This window comes from Garra rufa, chromosome 22 (assembly GCF_049309525.1).
Source record: "Garra rufa chromosome 22, GarRuf1.0, whole genome shotgun sequence".
NCBI lineage: Eukaryota > Metazoa > Chordata > Actinopteri > Cypriniformes > Cyprinidae > Garra > Garra rufa.
In genome coordinates this window covers 28,350,547-28,369,392 of record NC_133382.1, presented here as the reverse complement: position 1 = coordinate 28,369,392, position 18,846 = coordinate 28,350,547, and the positions used below count along the sequence as shown (strand labels likewise).

The 18,846-nt window shown below is 35.8% G+C and overlaps 1 protein-coding gene across 3 annotated transcripts in view; it reads right to left on the bottom strand.

The window, feature by feature from the left end:
• Positions 1-863: 863 nt before the first annotated feature.
• gpam (glycerol-3-phosphate acyltransferase, mitochondrial) overlaps positions 864-18,846 on the bottom strand; it is a 31,430-nt gene continuing 13,447 nt past the window's right edge. For all 3 annotated transcript variants that reach the window (XM_073828091.1, XM_073828092.1, XM_073828093.1), the window contains exons 7-21: positions 18,471-18,570; positions 18,083-18,219; positions 17,887-17,986; positions 17,000-17,212; positions 15,415-15,528; positions 15,242-15,327; positions 15,011-15,126; positions 12,481-12,551; positions 12,128-12,392; positions 11,862-12,010; positions 5,788-5,865; positions 5,251-5,382; positions 3,749-3,938; positions 3,192-3,250; positions 864-1,976 (exon numbers count right to left, since the gene is read on the bottom strand). In XM_073828091.1, the coding sequence (XP_073684192.1) occupies positions 1,860-1,976; positions 3,192-3,250; positions 3,749-3,938; positions 5,251-5,382; positions 5,788-5,865; positions 11,862-12,010; positions 12,128-12,392; positions 12,481-12,551; positions 15,011-15,126; positions 15,242-15,327; positions 15,415-15,528; positions 17,000-17,212; positions 17,887-17,986; positions 18,083-18,219; positions 18,471-18,570 (1,927 nt within the window). In that variant the 3' untranslated portion in view covers positions 864-1,859. The remainder of the gene's footprint in view (positions 1,977-3,191; positions 3,251-3,748; positions 3,939-5,250; positions 5,383-5,787; positions 5,866-11,861; positions 12,011-12,127; positions 12,393-12,480; positions 12,552-15,010; positions 15,127-15,241; positions 15,328-15,414; positions 15,529-16,999; positions 17,213-17,886; positions 17,987-18,082; positions 18,220-18,470; positions 18,571-18,846) is intronic.

The window sequence follows — 18,846 nt, the reverse complement described above, 5'->3', positions numbered from 1 at the left end:
AGTACATTACCTGTGCAATTAGTGTTGTTGTTTACATCCTAGTATCTAATTGCATCAATATGGCTGCACATCCGGGTAACTGACTAAACCTTGATGTAAGTGCAAACCCTCTATGGAAATAAGAATAACAATGTGCAGTAAACGATAAAACTGTTTGCACTACATATAGTGAGTTTATAATTAAGATAATACATTGAAATGAAATGGCAAGACACACCAATTTGCAATATCAAGCAGCAAAACGAGCTGTTTTGTAGTTAAAAATAATAAAGTGGATACTTTACCAGGGTTCTCACACATTTTGACCAATACATTTTCCTTACCTTTCCTGTGATTCAGGATTACTGGATAAGGATTTTCAAACAGTTTAGAGCTGAGCGTAACTGAACTGATATGCAACAAAGAAAATTCCACAAATTCCCAAGCCCTGGAACTCTCAGCCTTAAAATACCTGCATCCTTTCAGATTTTTTCATGATAGTGGGAACATCCTTTTTCTTTTTAATCAAAGTCTCTCAGTAGCCTACGCAAAGTGTGCTTGCCCGCCAACTACATTCTTGCACAGTAAAAACAGGTCCGTCGCGTAGCATCGTATGAAGGATGACACAAAGGAGTTGACTTCAATGACTTGTCAAAACAAGCATGTGGTCAAAGTCGGGATAAAGCGAAACACATGCCAAACGAAATTGGAAATGATAAATCAGCAGAAGAGGCTTTCTAAATGGAATTAAAATGAGGTAAATCGTAGTTTTAGGACATTAGATGGTATCCTCAAATTACGGTATATTCAATAAACAATATTCCAGCGGTTATGAAAGCAACGCACCTTTTTCTGCATTCTGTTATATTGTGCTTTGAGACAGATTTGTGACATAAATACAGTTTAATTCACATACTACAGACATATTGCACACATGCACACACACGCTTGCTGCCGAGGATCTTAACTCCAAAATAAAACATACCAGTACCTGAGGAGGGAAGTGCTTGGCAGCAAAATAACCTCCTCCAAATATTACAAACGTATTTTGTAATGAACAGCCAAGTAGAAGCAGTTTCCAGTGATGTTTCCCCCTCATGATCCTCAAGGCCTGCTAAAACCATTACATTATCTACTGTTGGTAGTATTACACAATATTATAGCTGTAACTATCCTTCATGGACGTCCAATTGCACCCATGGGACGTGACTAAGAGAATAATCATGACCTAAACTACACGATTCCAACATCAATGGCTCAGATTTTTCAGTAACTACTTGGACGTTTGCTGCATGATTTTTAAAAATGAGTCACTACTTCCAATGCAATTCATGAGTTACCAAAAAAGACGCTCTATACAGACATGTTTATCTTTCTATTTTCTTCCACACAGTAATGTAGAGAATTTCTTTACATCCTCTGACAGCAGTGGTTAAAAAGAAAATGCCCCTTTTTAAAGAATTTCTACACACTAGCTGTTATCCCATTGATGTGTGATTGTTAAAACACAAAGTGACCTCATAAAGAGTGACATTCATGTACCAAGTTAAAAAGGAACTGTATGACACCATACAAACATTCAGTGCTATAAAGACACCCAATTCAGCTGAAAACCAAGGGCTTTCACTGGCAGAACTGGTACAGTATGGTGTGAATGGAAGCTTCTAGTAAATCGAAAGCGCTGAGAGAACTACTTGTGTATTGCGTGAGTGGGTGGGTTTTAGAGTGAAAGGAAGACTAAGTCTAGTATGAGGCGTTTGGTGAAGGCACTTCCAGGTAAAGCTTTCCTTAGAGTAGCACCTTTGACAGTCATGATTAGCCAGTAAAAAGCCCTTGAGTGGGGTGGAAAGCCACGCAGCTGTGTCGATGGTCCTTATGTCTCACAGCAGACTGAAACCTAGAATGTACTGCAGGAGTTTGTTCCTGTTGGCCTGAGGTAAGAAAGTGCTGCTCAGCTCTAGATGGCACACACCACCCTCTCGTCTCTCTTTAAGCACCTGTGAAGCACAAAAAAAATGTTTGAGTACTTGCACACAAAGTTCTTCAGAAAGAAAAAACTAAAGAATAGAAAGTCTATATTCAATTAATTTTCTAGTTTTAAATAATATAGACTGGTGGTCCGATTTCTTTCTTCAGAGTTTTTTATGCACAATGTTATTTTCAAATTATAGCTAATAACCAATAGCTGTTCTTAATATTATACTTTTTTTGTTCACCTTGTTCTAAACACATACACACGGGGGCTCTCCGTAGGCGCAATGGTATTTAAACTACAAAAGGTTTTTTTAAATCACCCTGGCCTACACCAACACTACACCAAAACCTTCCCCTTCCAGAAAACTATTTGCATATTTAGATTTTCAAAGAAATTTATTCTGAATTATTTATAAGCCTTTTGAATTATGGGGACACGAAAGCGTCTTCAAACCACAAAGACATGCACACACACTAGTTACTTTGCAAGAAGTGGTATTTTAGTATTATTTATTTACTAATATATCATAATATTTTGAATTAGATTTTATTTGTATATTTCTGTTTTTTATTTTGTTAAAAGATTTTTATCATTTTTTAAAAATATTTATAATTAGCCTTATTTTTATTCAGTATATTTTTGTAATTTTATTCATTTAAACTTAATTTTAGTTGAAATATTCCTCTGATATTTACATTTTATTTCAGCTTTATACTTTTGTCTTTACATTAAAGGAAACATGTTCTTTCAGTTTTCATTTCACTTGCAGGTTTGTTAAATATTAAAAAGTAAAAAAGGATATTAAAAAAGGAAAGAACATTGCATGTCAACATTGTTCTGTAAACTTTGCAAAAAAGGCCTACATGAACATTTTAAATATAGAAAATGGTTTTTAAATTAAAAATTTTAATTTGTTTAACATTCAATATATAAAACAAAAGATAAAATTAAATAATATAGTTTAAAACTTTAAATGAAAATTTAAAGTTAAAAAAATTAAAGTTTTTTTTTTTTTTTTGAAAAGTATGAAAACAGCATTTTCTAGTCATATGAAAAGACTTAAATTGTAATTTTATCACTGATAATCATTGATGATGCAAGAAGTGGAGGATATGAAACACGTGCATTGTCACATTTGACAGAAGCATTTTTAATAAGCAGGAATTCACACCCACTTCCATTTTTATAAGGTTATAGGTTAGACCTTTAAGCACAAATGTCACAGGATGGCTCTTACCCCCAGCTCTTTAAATGTTTTCACTGTATTCTTTACGAGGTAATGTGTGGCACTCTCTCCTACAAAAAAAAAACAAAAACACAACAATCAGTGTCATCAATTTCAATACATTCATACAGTGCATTCAGAAAGTACCAAGCATCAAGTATCCAATCAAGGTGTAAAAACATTCCTGGAATGATCAAGAGAAATGGGAGGCTGTGTAGATAAATGAGAAAAAAAAGTATAATAATTTAAACAATTGTAGTATCAGGCTGCAACACAACAAATTTGTAAAAAGGTGAAGGGGGTCTGAATACTTTCTTAATGCACTGTATATGGAAGACCTTTCATACAAGATTATAACTTCAAGTGCTTACACATACGCAGATATAAACTAACCATGAATATAGGACTGTAATGAACAATGGCAAAATGGATAAAAATAACTCATTAAAAGATAATGATGAAGTGCAGGGAAAGAATAATCAAGGGGAACAATAAGTTTTGGGTTTTCTTTAAGGCGGAGAGGATAGATAGAGGTCAGATAGAGAAATGGAAAGTGCCATGTGGTTTACCATATGCAGCCACCCCTCTTTCTTTGCGCATTAGCAGATACTTGAAGAGCTTGTGTGTGTACTTCCTCTCAGACATGGGCGAACTCAGGCTGTGTACAAAGATGGCTGCACCACTGTAGGCCTCGAGCACCGGAGTGAGAATCCTCTGCAGAAAAGTATAAAATTCCTGGTGCTCAGCTGATGGGCTCACCTAAAACAAAATAAAAGAAAAAAGCACAGTCTGAGATGTTTCTTCTATGACGTTTTATGTGGGGGTTTGTGTCGTGGTTTTACAGCTTTTGTGTGAAGAATGATCTCGTTCTTGGATAAATAGAACATTTGTTCCATTTCTCTTAAGCAATTCTTACATATAAAATGCAATAGACAGACAGATGATAGAACAATAGACAGATAGATAAACAGAAAGAACAACAGATATACAGACAGACAGATAGATAGAACAATAGATAGATAGATGATAGACATACAGACAGATAGATAGATGATAGGAAAAGAAAGGAAAGGAAAGGAGGTGATGTGAGGCCAAGTATGGTGACCCATACTAGGAATTTGTGCTCTGTATTTAACCCATCCAAGTGCACACACACAGTAGTGAACACACACCCGGAGCAGTGGGCAACCATTGCTGCGGCGCCCGGGGAGCAGTTGGGGGTTCGGTGCCTTGCTCAAGGGACTCAGTCGTGGTATTGAGGGTGGAGAGAGTGCTGTACTCCCCCCACCTACAATCCCTGCTAGACTTGAGAACCCGCAACCTTTGGGTTACAAGTCCGACTCTCTAACCATTAGGCCACAGCTGCCCCAGGGGATGTACAGACAGATGTACAGATAGACAGATAGATAGATGATAGATATACAGACAGATAGATAGATGATAGATGTTAAATATAGATAGATAGATAGATAGATAGATAGATAGATAGATAGATAGATAGATAGATAGATAGATAGATAGATAGATAGATAGATAGAGACAGATAGATAGAGACAAATGGATAGACAGATAGATAGACAGACAGACAGACAGACAGACAGACAGACAGATGGATAGACAGATAGATAGAAAGACAGACAGACAGATAGATAGATAGATAGATAGATAGATAGATACAGACAAATGGATAGACAAATGGATAGACAGATAGACAGACAGACAGACAGACAGACAGACAGACAGACAGACAGACAGACAGACAGACAGACAGACAGACAGACAGATAGATAGATAGATAGATAGATAGAGACAAATGGATAGACAAATGGATAGATAGATAGATAATTAACGATAGATAGATAAATAGACAGAACAATAGAGCGATAGAACGATAGATAGACAGAACATTAACGATAGATCGATATACAGACAGATAGATAGAACATTAACATTAGAACTATAGAGAGATAGATAAAGACAGATAGAAAGAGGCATAGATAGAATGACAGAATGACAGAATGATAGATAGATAGAACGACAGAACGATAGATAGATCGATAGATAAAATTACCTTTAGGTAACGGTCTCTTTGTTCATCTCCAAAGTCACTGTCTTCATCTTCTTCATCACTTCGCCAAGCAAGAGCCTCTGGAAACTTCTTAGGCCAAGGCTCCTCAGAAGGGCTCAACTCCTCCTGGTCCTCCTGAACACAAAATAAATTAAGATGAATTTAAAAACCATTTTTCAGCCAATTACTTTTTTATAATAATTACTACTGATTATGGTTAATTAACGAGTGACCCACAAATAATTATTATAATTAGGAACAACTATTATGTGGTTTTAAATACAGCAAATCTGTTTTCTACACTGAACTTTCACTCTCATTCATAAAGTCAATAATGAACTGGCAGTAATGAGATCATAGAATCTTCTGGAATCCACCTAAAATCAGTTCATTAGAATAAGCCAATAGCAAAACACTAAGTTACAAATGACTTTCACCGCACATTCATATAAAACATTTGTTGATCTGTTCTGGCAATTTTTCAAGTACTGCAGCTTTAAAAATAAGCAACAAGATAAATAAAGAGTTGACACATCTTACCTCAGCTACAATGAGCACACCATACTCGATTAACCTGGTGATAGCATCATGGAAGACCTGGTATAAAGTCTGACAAGGCTATAGAGAGTAAAGACAACAGAAATACACTTGAATGATTCACCTGGGTATTTCTTTCACACAGTCTTTGTTAAATTAAAACATGTGAACATACAGTGATTACATACAGTCTATTTTTTGCTGTGCTGCATACGCTTAATTAAAGTGACAGCGCATTGTTCACTGTAAAAATGAACATGGACTGACACTGAAATGTAGTGATCACACCATAAATGCATATAAATAAAGTCTACTGTGTTTCACAGTTAACACGCTTTTAGCTAGGTTTAAAACAAAGAAAGTGCACTTTTAAATAAACAAGGCAACATAATAAATGCACTTGTGGAGGTAGAAAAGAAAAGTTCTTTAAGGGATTGCTTTTAATAAAGATTTAATGTGAAAGAAAGGCACGAGAGACTGTTTCTGTCTGTGCCAAGTTATATTTAAAATATTTGTGATAGCCCAATTTCAATAAGAAAAGGAAGCGATACCTACAGTATGCTGTTTAAATGTGTTAAAACTTGCTTTCAATATACAAATCTAGAAGTCAAGTGCATTGAATAATTTGTGGTAAACAGCCGCGTATCAATTTACAGGTGATGAGATAAGTTTGTTTCGCTTTAAGAGATCAAACAGTTCTAACTAAGTTAGCTTAGTCAAGTTGTTCTAAAATACGAGTGGGGTAATTCCCGTACAGACAAATATGAAAAGCCATTTGGCGTTGAAGTGTGCGCCAAAGTGTGGCTCTGTCGCAAAACAGTCCTCATTCCTATAAAATCCCCAGAAATGTAACAGATAAAACAAATAAACCTCATTAAAGTGTGTGCACAAAGCAATACAGTACAAAAAGCTCTTTTAGTTTATAGTGCAAATATGAATTTTACTTATAGAGACAGCGACATAATCTGAAAACCACACCCACCGGGCTTTCCATTGACTTTGTATTGCGGGAAGCTGCCTCTCTATCTGAAAAATATCTAAAAGCTGCTGCATGACAAGGTGTACAGCAGGGTACATACAGAACTTCTTAAGTTGAATTTAATACCTTTTACTACCTTTTTAATACCTTCAAAAAAAATTTAATACCAGCGCAACTTAGAGCTGCAAATGTAGTGGCGTAAATTAAATATATTTCCAAATGGAATAACATACTGCATCACAATATAACAAGGTCATTATAACTTATTAACACCGGACTCAAAAATTGCCCAAAGATATAAGAATAGAAATAAAGACAGAAGAGGAAGGAGACATCTTCTTCATAGATCATTAGTCAGTAAGTCTGATGTCTAAGCAATCTAAAAGAGGTGGTCGTAAAGTAAGCACAAGTGTTATTAAAAAAAATTAAGATGATACATTTAAGTAAAGCAGAGGGATTAATCAAGATGTCACAATGGGCCTTTGTCCATAGTTTTTAATCAACGTCAAAAAGTAACAATTGCATAACAATGTTTGAAATTTGAATGAACAGTGGTTCAATTAGGGCCTTGAAAAAAAAAAAGAGGAAGCAACCAGATAATAATAAAGTGCAACTTTACACTTTAATTATATAAGTATGTGACAGATTTCACTGCCTGTAAATTTGGGCCTATGTTGACCAGTCCTTGGCATGTTTACTCATTTGGCTCTTAGTAGAATAAAGTGCCTTAGTTCATAGTAATTAATAAAGTTCAGAATATCTCGTTAACTATGTGCCAGACGGTTCTCTGCAATCACACTTTCATATACAACCTCCACTTTAGGCTACAACGTAAATCCCCCTTTGAAATGCTGGATATTACAGCTGACAATTGACGAGCAAACCAACTTATGCAACTTACTGAGCAATTCTGATACCTCATGACTTCAGGGCTTGCAAAATTTCTAAATCTCTGGTAGCCCTTCGGGCAGGGACTCTTCAGATTTTTGTAGCCTGGAAATTATTTTAACTAGCCCAAATAATTTTTTTTTTTTTTAATATAAAAAAATTAGGAGTGTAAATGTCAATCAAAAATATTTTAAATACACAAATATTATCAAATATCAATGTAGGTGCCAGGTTTGGGTTGATGTCTTTTATTTTGAAATTTATATTTGGTTTGTTACGTCACTTGTTTTAGGTGCATATCACCTGTTAGTTTGCGTGTGGTTGGCATGGAGGAAGGAGGGTGAGTAGCTGGGACGCTCACTTTCTGTTGACCATTTTCATTTGATTTATTTCATTTAATTTTCTTTTGCTTACTTTACCGTCATCGTCATCATCTTCATCATGTTGCTGTTCTTTTAATGTTACTATAAATTTTCACCTGGATCAGTGGAAACGCGTCATCTTTAATCCCTCTACTCAGCGTCTTAGCGGCTACTGGCTGCCGTTATAATCAATGAATGAATTTTATTTCACTATTTACAGTGTATCTGCAGAATTTTAAAATATCAATTTAAGGCAATTTATGACCTTTATAAGCTGCACAAGTAAAATGAACAGTATGAGTGTGGTTGGACGATGTAGGGTAACATATTAAGCCATAAAATTACATGATTTACAATTCAGATACAGGTTTTCACAAAAGCAAAAAATCTTATACAATGGTATTTCAGCCTTTATACCATTAAAAGGGATAAATCAAGCATATAATGCATTATATTTATTAATAATTGTTAAGATTTTTAGAAAGCACATTAACTTCTTTCACATTTACAACTCTATGTGTGTATTGCATGAAAACATTGGACGATTCTGACTAAAAACAGCTGAAAATTTGGACGTGCAAATTCATTCTCAAGCACGAGAGGGCGCTTTAGTAGCGCTGAAATACTACGGTTTCCCTAGTAACGGCTGCACACAAATGAAATCAGCATTCAACGCCACGTTTCTGAGGACAGTCAGTTCCCTTCAGATACATTCATATAAAGACATCCCTGCAGCATTTTGACTTTAAAACGTGAAGCATTCATATTTATTCAATGACATCATTGCCTTTTAGTTTTATCCAGCCCTATCGCGATTCTCGTCTTTCTGTACCAAATGTAAGACCTCTTAAATTATAATTAAGCCTCTTTGATATGGAAAGCTACTCGCTAGGTCCGTGCATCCTGGCTTGGTGGCTATTTGATTCCATATGCGATTTGAAGCGAACTCGCCTAACGTTACATGTTTGGCAGCAAGCCAGCCGGGTACCCAGTTTGTTTCAGCGCGCGCATGAACGAACATCCTCAGGTCCTACTCTCAACATATAAATAAATCCACGCAAATTTTAGAAGAAAGGCCTGCACTTAACACAAATTGAAAATATATCTACTTCATTTACTACCTTTTACAACCCCGCGGACACCCTGTACAGTAAAAAAACACAAAAAAAAAAACACAAATACATTTAAGCTGTCGATCTAAAAAAAAAAAAAAAAAAAAAACAAGCATTTAAAGACACAAAAGTAGAGCCCAACATGTCATATTACTCTGACAAGTACAGTTGCAATCGAAATTATTCAACCCCCTTGACCTGCAAGACATTTTGCTGCAGAGAACACAATTTTGTAAAAGCAACTCAACAAAGGCATCAGTACACTATTAGAGAAATGTATAAATACACATTTGAGTCATTCTGAAAACGGAAGCTGATGAATAAAAAAAAAATCCAATTGGCTCTAAATGTTCATGTTCAAAATTATTCAACCCCTAAAAGTCAAATTTTGTGCAGAATCTTTTATTCCTTAAAACAGTCAATAAACGCTGCCTGTAAGTGCTTTGAAGCTTCTGTCACCTCTCTACTGCAATCTTGGCCCATTCCCCGCCTGAAAAAGCTTTGAGATCACTGATAATCTTTGGTTTTCACTTTGCCACTGCTTTCTTCAAATTCAACCAAATGTTTTCAATGAAAATTAAACCTGGAGACTGAACAGGCCACTCAAGTACATTCCATAAGTGATCCCTGAACCAAGCATAAGTAAATTTTGGATGTATACTTTGGGATGACTGTCCTGCAGAAAAGTCCATTGATCATCAGCTTCAGTCTTTGCACTAAAGGTATCACAATTTTTGCCAAAATGGCCTGATACTTCAAAGAATCTATGATGTCCTTCATACGGTCATGGTTTCACTTACTGCTACAATAAAACACCCCTCTAACAGGACTGGTCCACCTCAAAGTTTGACGACGAAGATGGTGTTCTTCTGCTCATGAGCTCTGCCTTTTTTGCACCAGACATACCACTGATCCATAGGTCCAAAAAGTTCCAGTTTGGTCAGATCAGACTATAAAACATTCTTCCAGAACTCCACATGTCTATCTAAATTAATTTTGACATGTTCACGTCAGCCTTTTTGTTCTTCTTGGTCAAGAGTGGTATTCGGAAAGATGTCTCAACACGAAGGCCATAATTGTCTAGTGTTCTTCTTATATACTGCATTGAAATGTTCTTCCTCCTTTCGTTGGGTCATCTTACAAGTCTTTGGCTGTACATTGCAGGTTTTTCCTCAGTTGTTCCGATCAAACATTTTATGATATTGTGCTTTTTTGTTCAACACCTTCAAAGGTTTTCTGGTACAACACATTTTAAACTAACGAATAAGGCTGCCAGCTGTGTCTCTAGGAACCTTTAATGCCTTGGAAATCTTCATATGGCCTTATTTTCTAAAGTAATAAAATTATTTATTCTCTGTAGCGTCTCTATAGTCTCTATTTTGTGAGAGCTCTTTTGACTTTGTCATATTAGCCACTAAAGCCTTAGCATATGCATGGGCTAACTGTATGTATGTGTAACAGCACAAGCTAATTCTGTTTTCTAATAGAGTTAATAGAGCTTAATTATGTTATAGGACATTTTTGTTCCCCATCATACAAATAAGTGACTAAAAAACAGCTATGTTAAACAGGGGTTGAATAATTATGGCATAGCTGTGTTATTAAAAAATCCTAGAACTCAAAAATATTACATTATGTGTTGACATTATCACTTTTAATATGATAATTGGTTATAGATGCAATTTTTTTTAAGTCCTGGATCTTCAGAAAAGCTTGTATTTGTAAACTACTGCAGTCTCTGGAGGGTTGAATGATTTTGATTGCAACTGTACGCCCACTTGAGGGAAATTTAACGGCGACAGTAAACATTCATTATTTTTAACCATGTCACCCTGAAAGGAGGAGATATATTGAGAAACTAAGTTTTATTTGTCTATGTCAGTGCTTCTTTTCCTTATCTTCCTTTTAAGAAATGATCCAACTGAATGGCCCAACGTGAAATACCCTGACATCTACAACTACGTGTGTCCTTAAACACTAGTTTTTGGATTAACAGCTTATAAAAACGTAGTTCTGTGTTTTTAGCTTGTTTACTGTACACCTTATTTCATAGCAGCTTTTAGACATTGTTGTGTTTTTTGTTGTAAATCAGAAATGACAAGGAGTCAGCTTCCCGCAATACAAAGTCAATGGAGAGCGTTGGATTAGCTCCTCCCCATGTGGGCGTGGCCTAAATATGCTCTGTCTCTATACTGAATTTCACCTAAATTGCCTTTTTTAATGTGGATCCAAGTCAGCATTTCAAGTTTTGCCTGACATTATAGTGAACCACTATATCCACTATATACCAACATATCTTGACACCTTAGTAAAACGTCACACTTCGGCTAGATCCTTGAGATCTTCTGATCAGCAACTTTTAACAATTCCCAGATCTAGAATAAGACTTAAGGGTGATCGTGCATTCTCAGTTGTTGCCTGAAACTGTGGAATTTGTTACCTTTGAGTATTAGATCAGCTTAGACAATTTTTAGTTTTAAATCATTGTTGAAAACGTATCTATTAACTCAGGCTTTTAATTTCTCTGAGTGCTGAGTTTTATGTTCTTTGTGGTTTTCCTGTGTGGTGTTATGTCAATGTCTCTGTATATTTATGTAAATGTTTTCTTTTGGTTTTATATTTTTGTTCAGCACTTTGGGCAACAATGGTTGTATGAATTTGTGCTACAGAAATAAACCAAACAAACAACCACTAGATGGTGCTGGTGCTTAAGTGATGACTGGTGTGACTGCATACCAGCGCTACTGCGACCTCATTGGACAGGAAGTGGGAGAGGCCTGCAGCTCTGCGGATCAGTCTCTCCTGGCTGAGCAGCGTGGATGAAGGATTCTGCTCACTCACTGAAGTTGCAGATTGCTCTCTCAGCAGGGCCAGCGCGCTGCAAGCTAGCACACATACATATACAAACAGTTACAGTACACATACAGTTTGTCATTCTCAAATCAAAAATACATACACAGTGTGCTGCATCTGTTGTGAAATGTAAAATCTCATATCTTTACCTATTATTGCATCGCAAATGAAGACGTGGAAAAGGCCATTGCTATAGAAATTGAGCTCAAAGAGTGCAGGTACAGTGTTGCTGGGAGCAATGATGAACTCTGTGTTTTTGTTGGTGCTGGTGACGTTCACACAGTTTCCCAGAAGACTGAGCGCATGCATGACCACGTCCTCCGAGTTCCCAGAAAAACCCAGGTCGAAGTCCCGTGACAAGATCTCTTCCTTCATATTGAAGAAATCCTCCACCAGTTTAGACAGTAGTACACCCTGTCCAGTCACAAATGTTTGTTACAATGATTATAAACCAATAAAACAGACTGAATAAGAAGGGTTAGGAAGTGAGGACGGTGCTTACCTGTCTGTGGCGGTACAGGAGGAGACAGGCCACAATATGAGTGGACATGATTGCTGAAGACTTGCTGGCGGCTATGGGAAACACAGAAGGCAGTGGTCAGATTGATCGACAGTGAAAGTGGTTTAGCTGAGCCAAAGCTGACTGTCAAGGGTGAAGGTGATATTTTTCAATGTCGAAACATAGACAAATACAAACAGCCATTCGGAGGTTGACTTTTCAGAAGTGTAAACACTATGCCTCGGTTGCAAAACAGTTCTCATTTATGTACTTTCCACAGAAACTGTACACTTCATTCTTAAATTCTCTGATGAAGGGTAATGAAAGGACACTATTTAAATTCGTAACTGCATATTCTACAAACTCCATGACATTGTTCTTTGAAATGTGCTGTATGGAGAAAAACAGGGTGACTTTGGAGCTGAAAGCCAAGTTCATGACAGTGTCTATATTAAACATTCAAAAGCAAGCTGCAATTCCACCTTAGAGAGCTGATCCTCTGACCTCCTGTCCTCAAAAAAAAAGCAGCACCAGAGCATTCAAACACTGAGGAAAGTGACTGGCCAAAAGCAACACATCACCATGGTGAGGACTGTGACCAGAAGTAACCTACAAAAACTGTCAGCTTTAGTAGATAGAACGTGTCTGGAGCATTTCACCTCAAAATCGTAATAAAAGTAATTGTTTGTTTACACTATATTACGAGTGAAACTTTTTGAACATTTTAAAAAAAAAAAGTCTCTTCTGCTTACCAAGCCTGCATTTATTTAATTCCAAAGTACAGCAAATTTTGAAATATTTGTACTATTTAAAAATGTTTTCTATTCGAATATATTTTATGATGTATTTTATTCCTGTGATTTCAAAGCTGAATTTTTAGCATCATTACTCCAGTCACATGATCCTTCAGAAATAGTTTTAATATTCTGATTTGCTGCTTAAAACACACTTATTATTATTATGTTAAAAACAGCTGAGTAGAATATTTTCAGGTTTCTTTGATGAATTGAAAGCTCAGAAAAACAGCATTTATCTGAAATAAAAATCTTTTGTAACATTATGAATGTCTTTATCATCACTTTTCATTAATTTAAAGAATCCTTGATAAATAGAAGTATTTAAAAGATTTCAAAGCTGAATTTTTAGCATTTTTACTCCAGTCACATGATCCTTCAGAAATTATTCCAATATTCTGATTTGCTGTTCAAAACTCATTATTATTATTGTTGTTAAAAACAGCTGAATATTTTTTTTTTTACGTTTCTTTGGTGAATAAAAAAAGTTCAAAGGAACAGCATTTATCTATAATAGTAATCTTTTGTAACATTTATGTTCATTCATGTCTTTTGATCAATTTAAAGCATCCCCTAGATAAATAAAAGTATTCATTTCTATCATTTATTTCCAAAAAAATTATAACAAACCCAAGATTTTGAATGGTATAGTGTAAAATTGTTACAAAAGCTTTTTTTTTTTTCAGATAAATGCTGATCGTTGGATCTTTCTATTTCTATATCTTTCTATATTCATCAAAGAATCCTGAATTTTTTTTTTACCTAACCTTTTTTTAAATATGTCTAATAATAAGAATAAAAAAAGGATCATGTGACACTAAAGACTGGAGTAATTACGCTGAAAATTTAGCTTTGATCACTGGAATAAATTACATTTTAAAATCTAATCAAATAGACAACAGCTATTTTAAATAATAAAAATATTTCAAAATTGTACTGTTTTTGCTGTACTTTAGATCAAATAAATACAGGCTTGGTGAGCAGAAAATACTTCTTTAAAAAAAACAATAAAAATCTTACTGTTCAAAATTTTTGACTGGTATATACATAAAAATAAATATTTTGCATAACGACAATTAAAAACAATAATTACCAATAATTAAAATATAATAATAAAAAAAGTGTATATTTTAGCACAGTATAAAGGGAAACAATACAAAAAAAATTACATATTGAAATTGTATTTAATGTTTTACTGTATTTTAATTTTTTAAAAAGTGCCCTGACAGATTGATTCACATTCACATTTCATTACTACATTACAGTAATGAAATAAAAGGAATAATTTAGGATAATGAGATATTTTAAAAAAAATGCAAACGTAATTAGAATTTGGGAAAAATGTACAATGATTTTCATAAAAATAATGCTAACAATCCTAACAGGTTCTAAAATATGATTTTCTAATCATATTTTGTGAAATATGTAATCCAGACATGTTCTTCTAAGCCTTTTAAAACTAGCTGGTTCTCTTTGGAAATTATGATATTGGAAAGATACTTTGTTTTTTGATCTGAACGATAAGCCCATGAACTCAGATTTTTTTTTTGTATGTCAATGATTCTGTAGGCCATGATACAAGCAAGTTTTCCAGGCAGATGAAAGATAAGCAGTATTGCCATTTTGCTGACCCCACAAAACCACAGATTTTTCCAACCCAACGCCCTCAATGCTTGAAAAACCACCCACCCACTGCCTAAGAAACTCTTCATGTATCATGACCTTTTAAGTGCCCTTACTGAAGAGAACGTGCTTGGCCAGGTTAGCGATGACCTGCCTCCTCCAGGGCTCATCTGACAGGTCTCTAGAATTCAACTGATCCTCATCTTCTCCATTAAAAACAGCCTGATCAGGTCTGCAAAGAAAAAACATAATTGAACATAATTCCATTAGCCACACACATCTTTCTACATACCAATAAACAGCAGTCCACATGATTATGTTGGTTGCTGGCAGTCTAAAGGCCATACTGTGCAGCGATGATGGTGGGGAGAAGGATCTGCTCCAGCGTGAGAGAGGTCTGGAGATGGCGACTGCGCTGTGTGTCCAGATACTCCTAAAGCAATAGACAAGAAAAATCCAGACATTAGAGAAAAATCTGTTATGTATTCAGCCACACTAAGATCAGATGAGCTGCTCTGACCTTCAAGGAGAAGGGCTGTGTGAAATCCACACGCACACAGCCGTAATTCTTCCGGAGCATCCTGAACACGCCACAGGCAATTCCCCACAGACTCTCATTCTTCTTAGGTTTCCCCTGAAATGAGAAGAACAGTAACAGTAATGTAAATAATGTCTCTTACTAAAATATGTAGTAGAAAACCCATGAAAAAATATTTAAAAAATCCACATTGTTTTCTACACATTTTGGACTATGGGGGGCCCCATTATGACGTGAAATGGTTGCACTATGAGTGAGCTACTGGTGCTACCAGTTGCTATTTTTACCGCACCGCAACTCGGCAAAATAAAATACTGATACGATAACCACAGCCTTTAAAAGAGCTTATAGGTGGAGATGAATATAAGCGTAGGCTAAGGCTTAAACTATGGATTTTCCCCACAAGCAGTCCAAACACCCCCGGACATTGAGTGAAATTTGTGCTGATCTGTAAGCTCTTTCAGTAGTTGTGGTCTAGTAAAAGGCATAAAGGCTAAAGACACTAAAGTTTTTCATCCACAGGCATCTTCCCATTCTTTTCTCCTATTCTTATCGCTAGGAAAGCAGTAAAGACTTACATCGATTCTCTTGTTGCCCTTCAACTGAAAATTACAATCAAAAGCCACACAATATGGCTTCATATCAGCATTTTATTTTCTGTGTTGCAGCAAAAATAGCAACAGTTTGCGCCAGTAGCTTAGCGAGTGCAGCCATTTTATATAATCAAAATAATGGTGTCTGCCATAGTCCAAAAAAATGATGTAGATTTTTAAAGTATGTAAGTCTTTCATGGGTTTTCCGCTTCTATATTTCAGTAAGAGATATAATTTATGTTATATTAAACCATACAAGTCTTAATACTCTGGGTTCCTTTTAAAAAGGAACAGTTACAGTAGCAAAAGCTGATTAATTCTGTGTTAGAGAGTATGTTTTTGGTTCAAGAAACTTTGAGTGCCAGTAGGGCTGCCCCCTAATAGTCAACTAACCGTTAGTCAACAAAAAGAGGCTTGGTTGACCAAAATTGTATTAGTTGCTTAGTTTTAGAAAAAAAATCCACAGGAAGTCAATGTGGTAATAGGCCTATAGTACTTTTCATCTGAAATATGTTAGTAGCAACATTACGTAACCGCTCAATGCAATGTTGACCAAGAAAAATGTGCGCTATTGAAGTGTCTGTGCGGAGTGTGGAAACTGAATAGTAGCATGCTCACTGTACGACAGATGGAGGCGCCGATATAAAAAGTAATACATCTTTCGAATCTGTAAAGACTCTGTGTTTATTTGTGTACACTCAGAATAACAACGAAACGCATGTGTTAATGCGTAATTAAAGCATGTGCCTTCTGCCATCTCGGTCTCTGTGAACTTGAGTGCGAAACTGTGTATACTTGCCTTACAGACATGAAAACGTGATATTGCGTAGCTTGTCAGTGATCTACGGCTCTGTATTTTAAATGCCGCAACATCGGAATGCACGTATATGCTTTATTAAGAAACGTACTACTAATATTCAACTAATGCTAATTATGAGTTAACTTAATATGGACTTTCTGTTGAATGGACATACCAGCTGCTCACTGTTGTAGTTTCCTTCTATAATGCGGTCATATGAGATGCCTACAGGCACGATCAGAACATCAGGGATGCTGCTGGCACAGAGTGCGTCAACCACGATTGAGAGCATGCCTGCACGTGATGGAGACGGCTTCCCGCTTCGAGAGCGTGTGCCCTCCAGATACACCTCCAGAAACTGCTGCTGCCGCAACAATTCTTCTGTGTACTGAGATTGAGAGGAAAACAAAAGAATAACCCACAACAAATATTACAATCCTTAAGATCCATGACCCTCCCTTTGCAAATTCCATGTAATTAAAGCAGCCCATTGTGGTAATGTGGTGCTCAACAGGAGAGACAGCATGAATAATGCAGGAGTAATCCATCAGCTTCCTGTGACAGCCTCCTCTAATCACAAGCCTCTCTACAGTAGCTGCAATGACAATCTTCATTTTAACCAAAGTACCGAGCAGACCATGTTACAGCTGCTCTGGTTTCCTATGGCTCACAGATAATTTCCTGCCACACACAGCCACAAGCACACTGCTTTTACAAAGTAGCCAAGTTTTTTTCTCTGAAAAAAAAAAAAACCAAGTACCAGAGGTTTGACCCAAATTTTTTGAACAGTAATGTATGTGCCCTTATAGTAAATGGTAGAAGAGGATGAACTCCCCCAGGTTTTTTCCCTGCACTGCATAAAATCTTCGGTAAATACCAAAGATTTTAAGCAGTGTATGGTAAAAAACTTTACCCTATCACTGCCTAGTAGTTTCCGTGCCACGTTTTCACCTGGGGTACATTATTTAGACATTAAGGTGCAATTTACTGTAAATCAGTTTCAAAACTGGTGACCTAACACCACTATTCAAATAAGCTAATTTGACATCTCTGTGTACTTACTGCATGTAACACTGATCTGTATAACACATCCTTCTTTCCGTCTGATGTCTCATCCAGTTTACGACGGATGAAAAATCCTCCAAGTTTCCGTATTAGTGTGCTGAGGAAGTACAATGCATACATACCCGTGTTATTTATATATCGGTTTAACTGTGTATTGTCCTAAAAAATTAACCAGATCATTACGGCATTGTACCTTAAGATGGGAATGTTAAGGTTATTGCCGGCTGCAATGTGAGGTGCTTTAATGTTGTGACAGAACAGGATGAAGGTGATGAGCAGGTAGTCTATGTGGGACTTGTGAACAGGAAGGAAGACCAGGGGAACATTGTACTAGAAGACAAACAATAAAATGTTTGTTATACTTCCACCCATTACATTACATTAATATACATGAAAAAGATGCTGGACATAGACATTGTTTGTTTATTATCTGTTTATCTGTATATCTTCTTGTAATAAGTGAGTTTGTCAATTGATGATTTTATCTGTGGTTGTTTTGAGAGTTGTTACAATATGTAAGTAGTGCAGATAAGAAAAAATGCCTATGTTTGGATGAAAAAAAGGCCATGTTGATGTCTGACCTCGGATGCTGCTTTCTTCACCATCTCCAGCTGACCCTTATGGATCTGAATGCTCCAGAAGAATCCATTAAACAGTTTCAACAACACCCATCCTGTTAATCTAAAAGAGGCATACAAGAAAGAGAGAAGATCTAGGATTTATTTCTAATATATAATATAAAAATCTGTACTATTGAAAAAATAATGTGAAATATAAAGATGTCAGAAGTGACCAAAATTGATTTTTAATTTGTTACAAAAGATTTTTTGTTTAAATAAATCTTGTTCTTTTAAACTTTTAAAGAATCCTGAAAAAATATATCACGTTTTCCTCAAAAATATTAAGCAGCACAACTGCTTTCAACATTGATAATAATAAAAAAAAAGTAGGCACTAA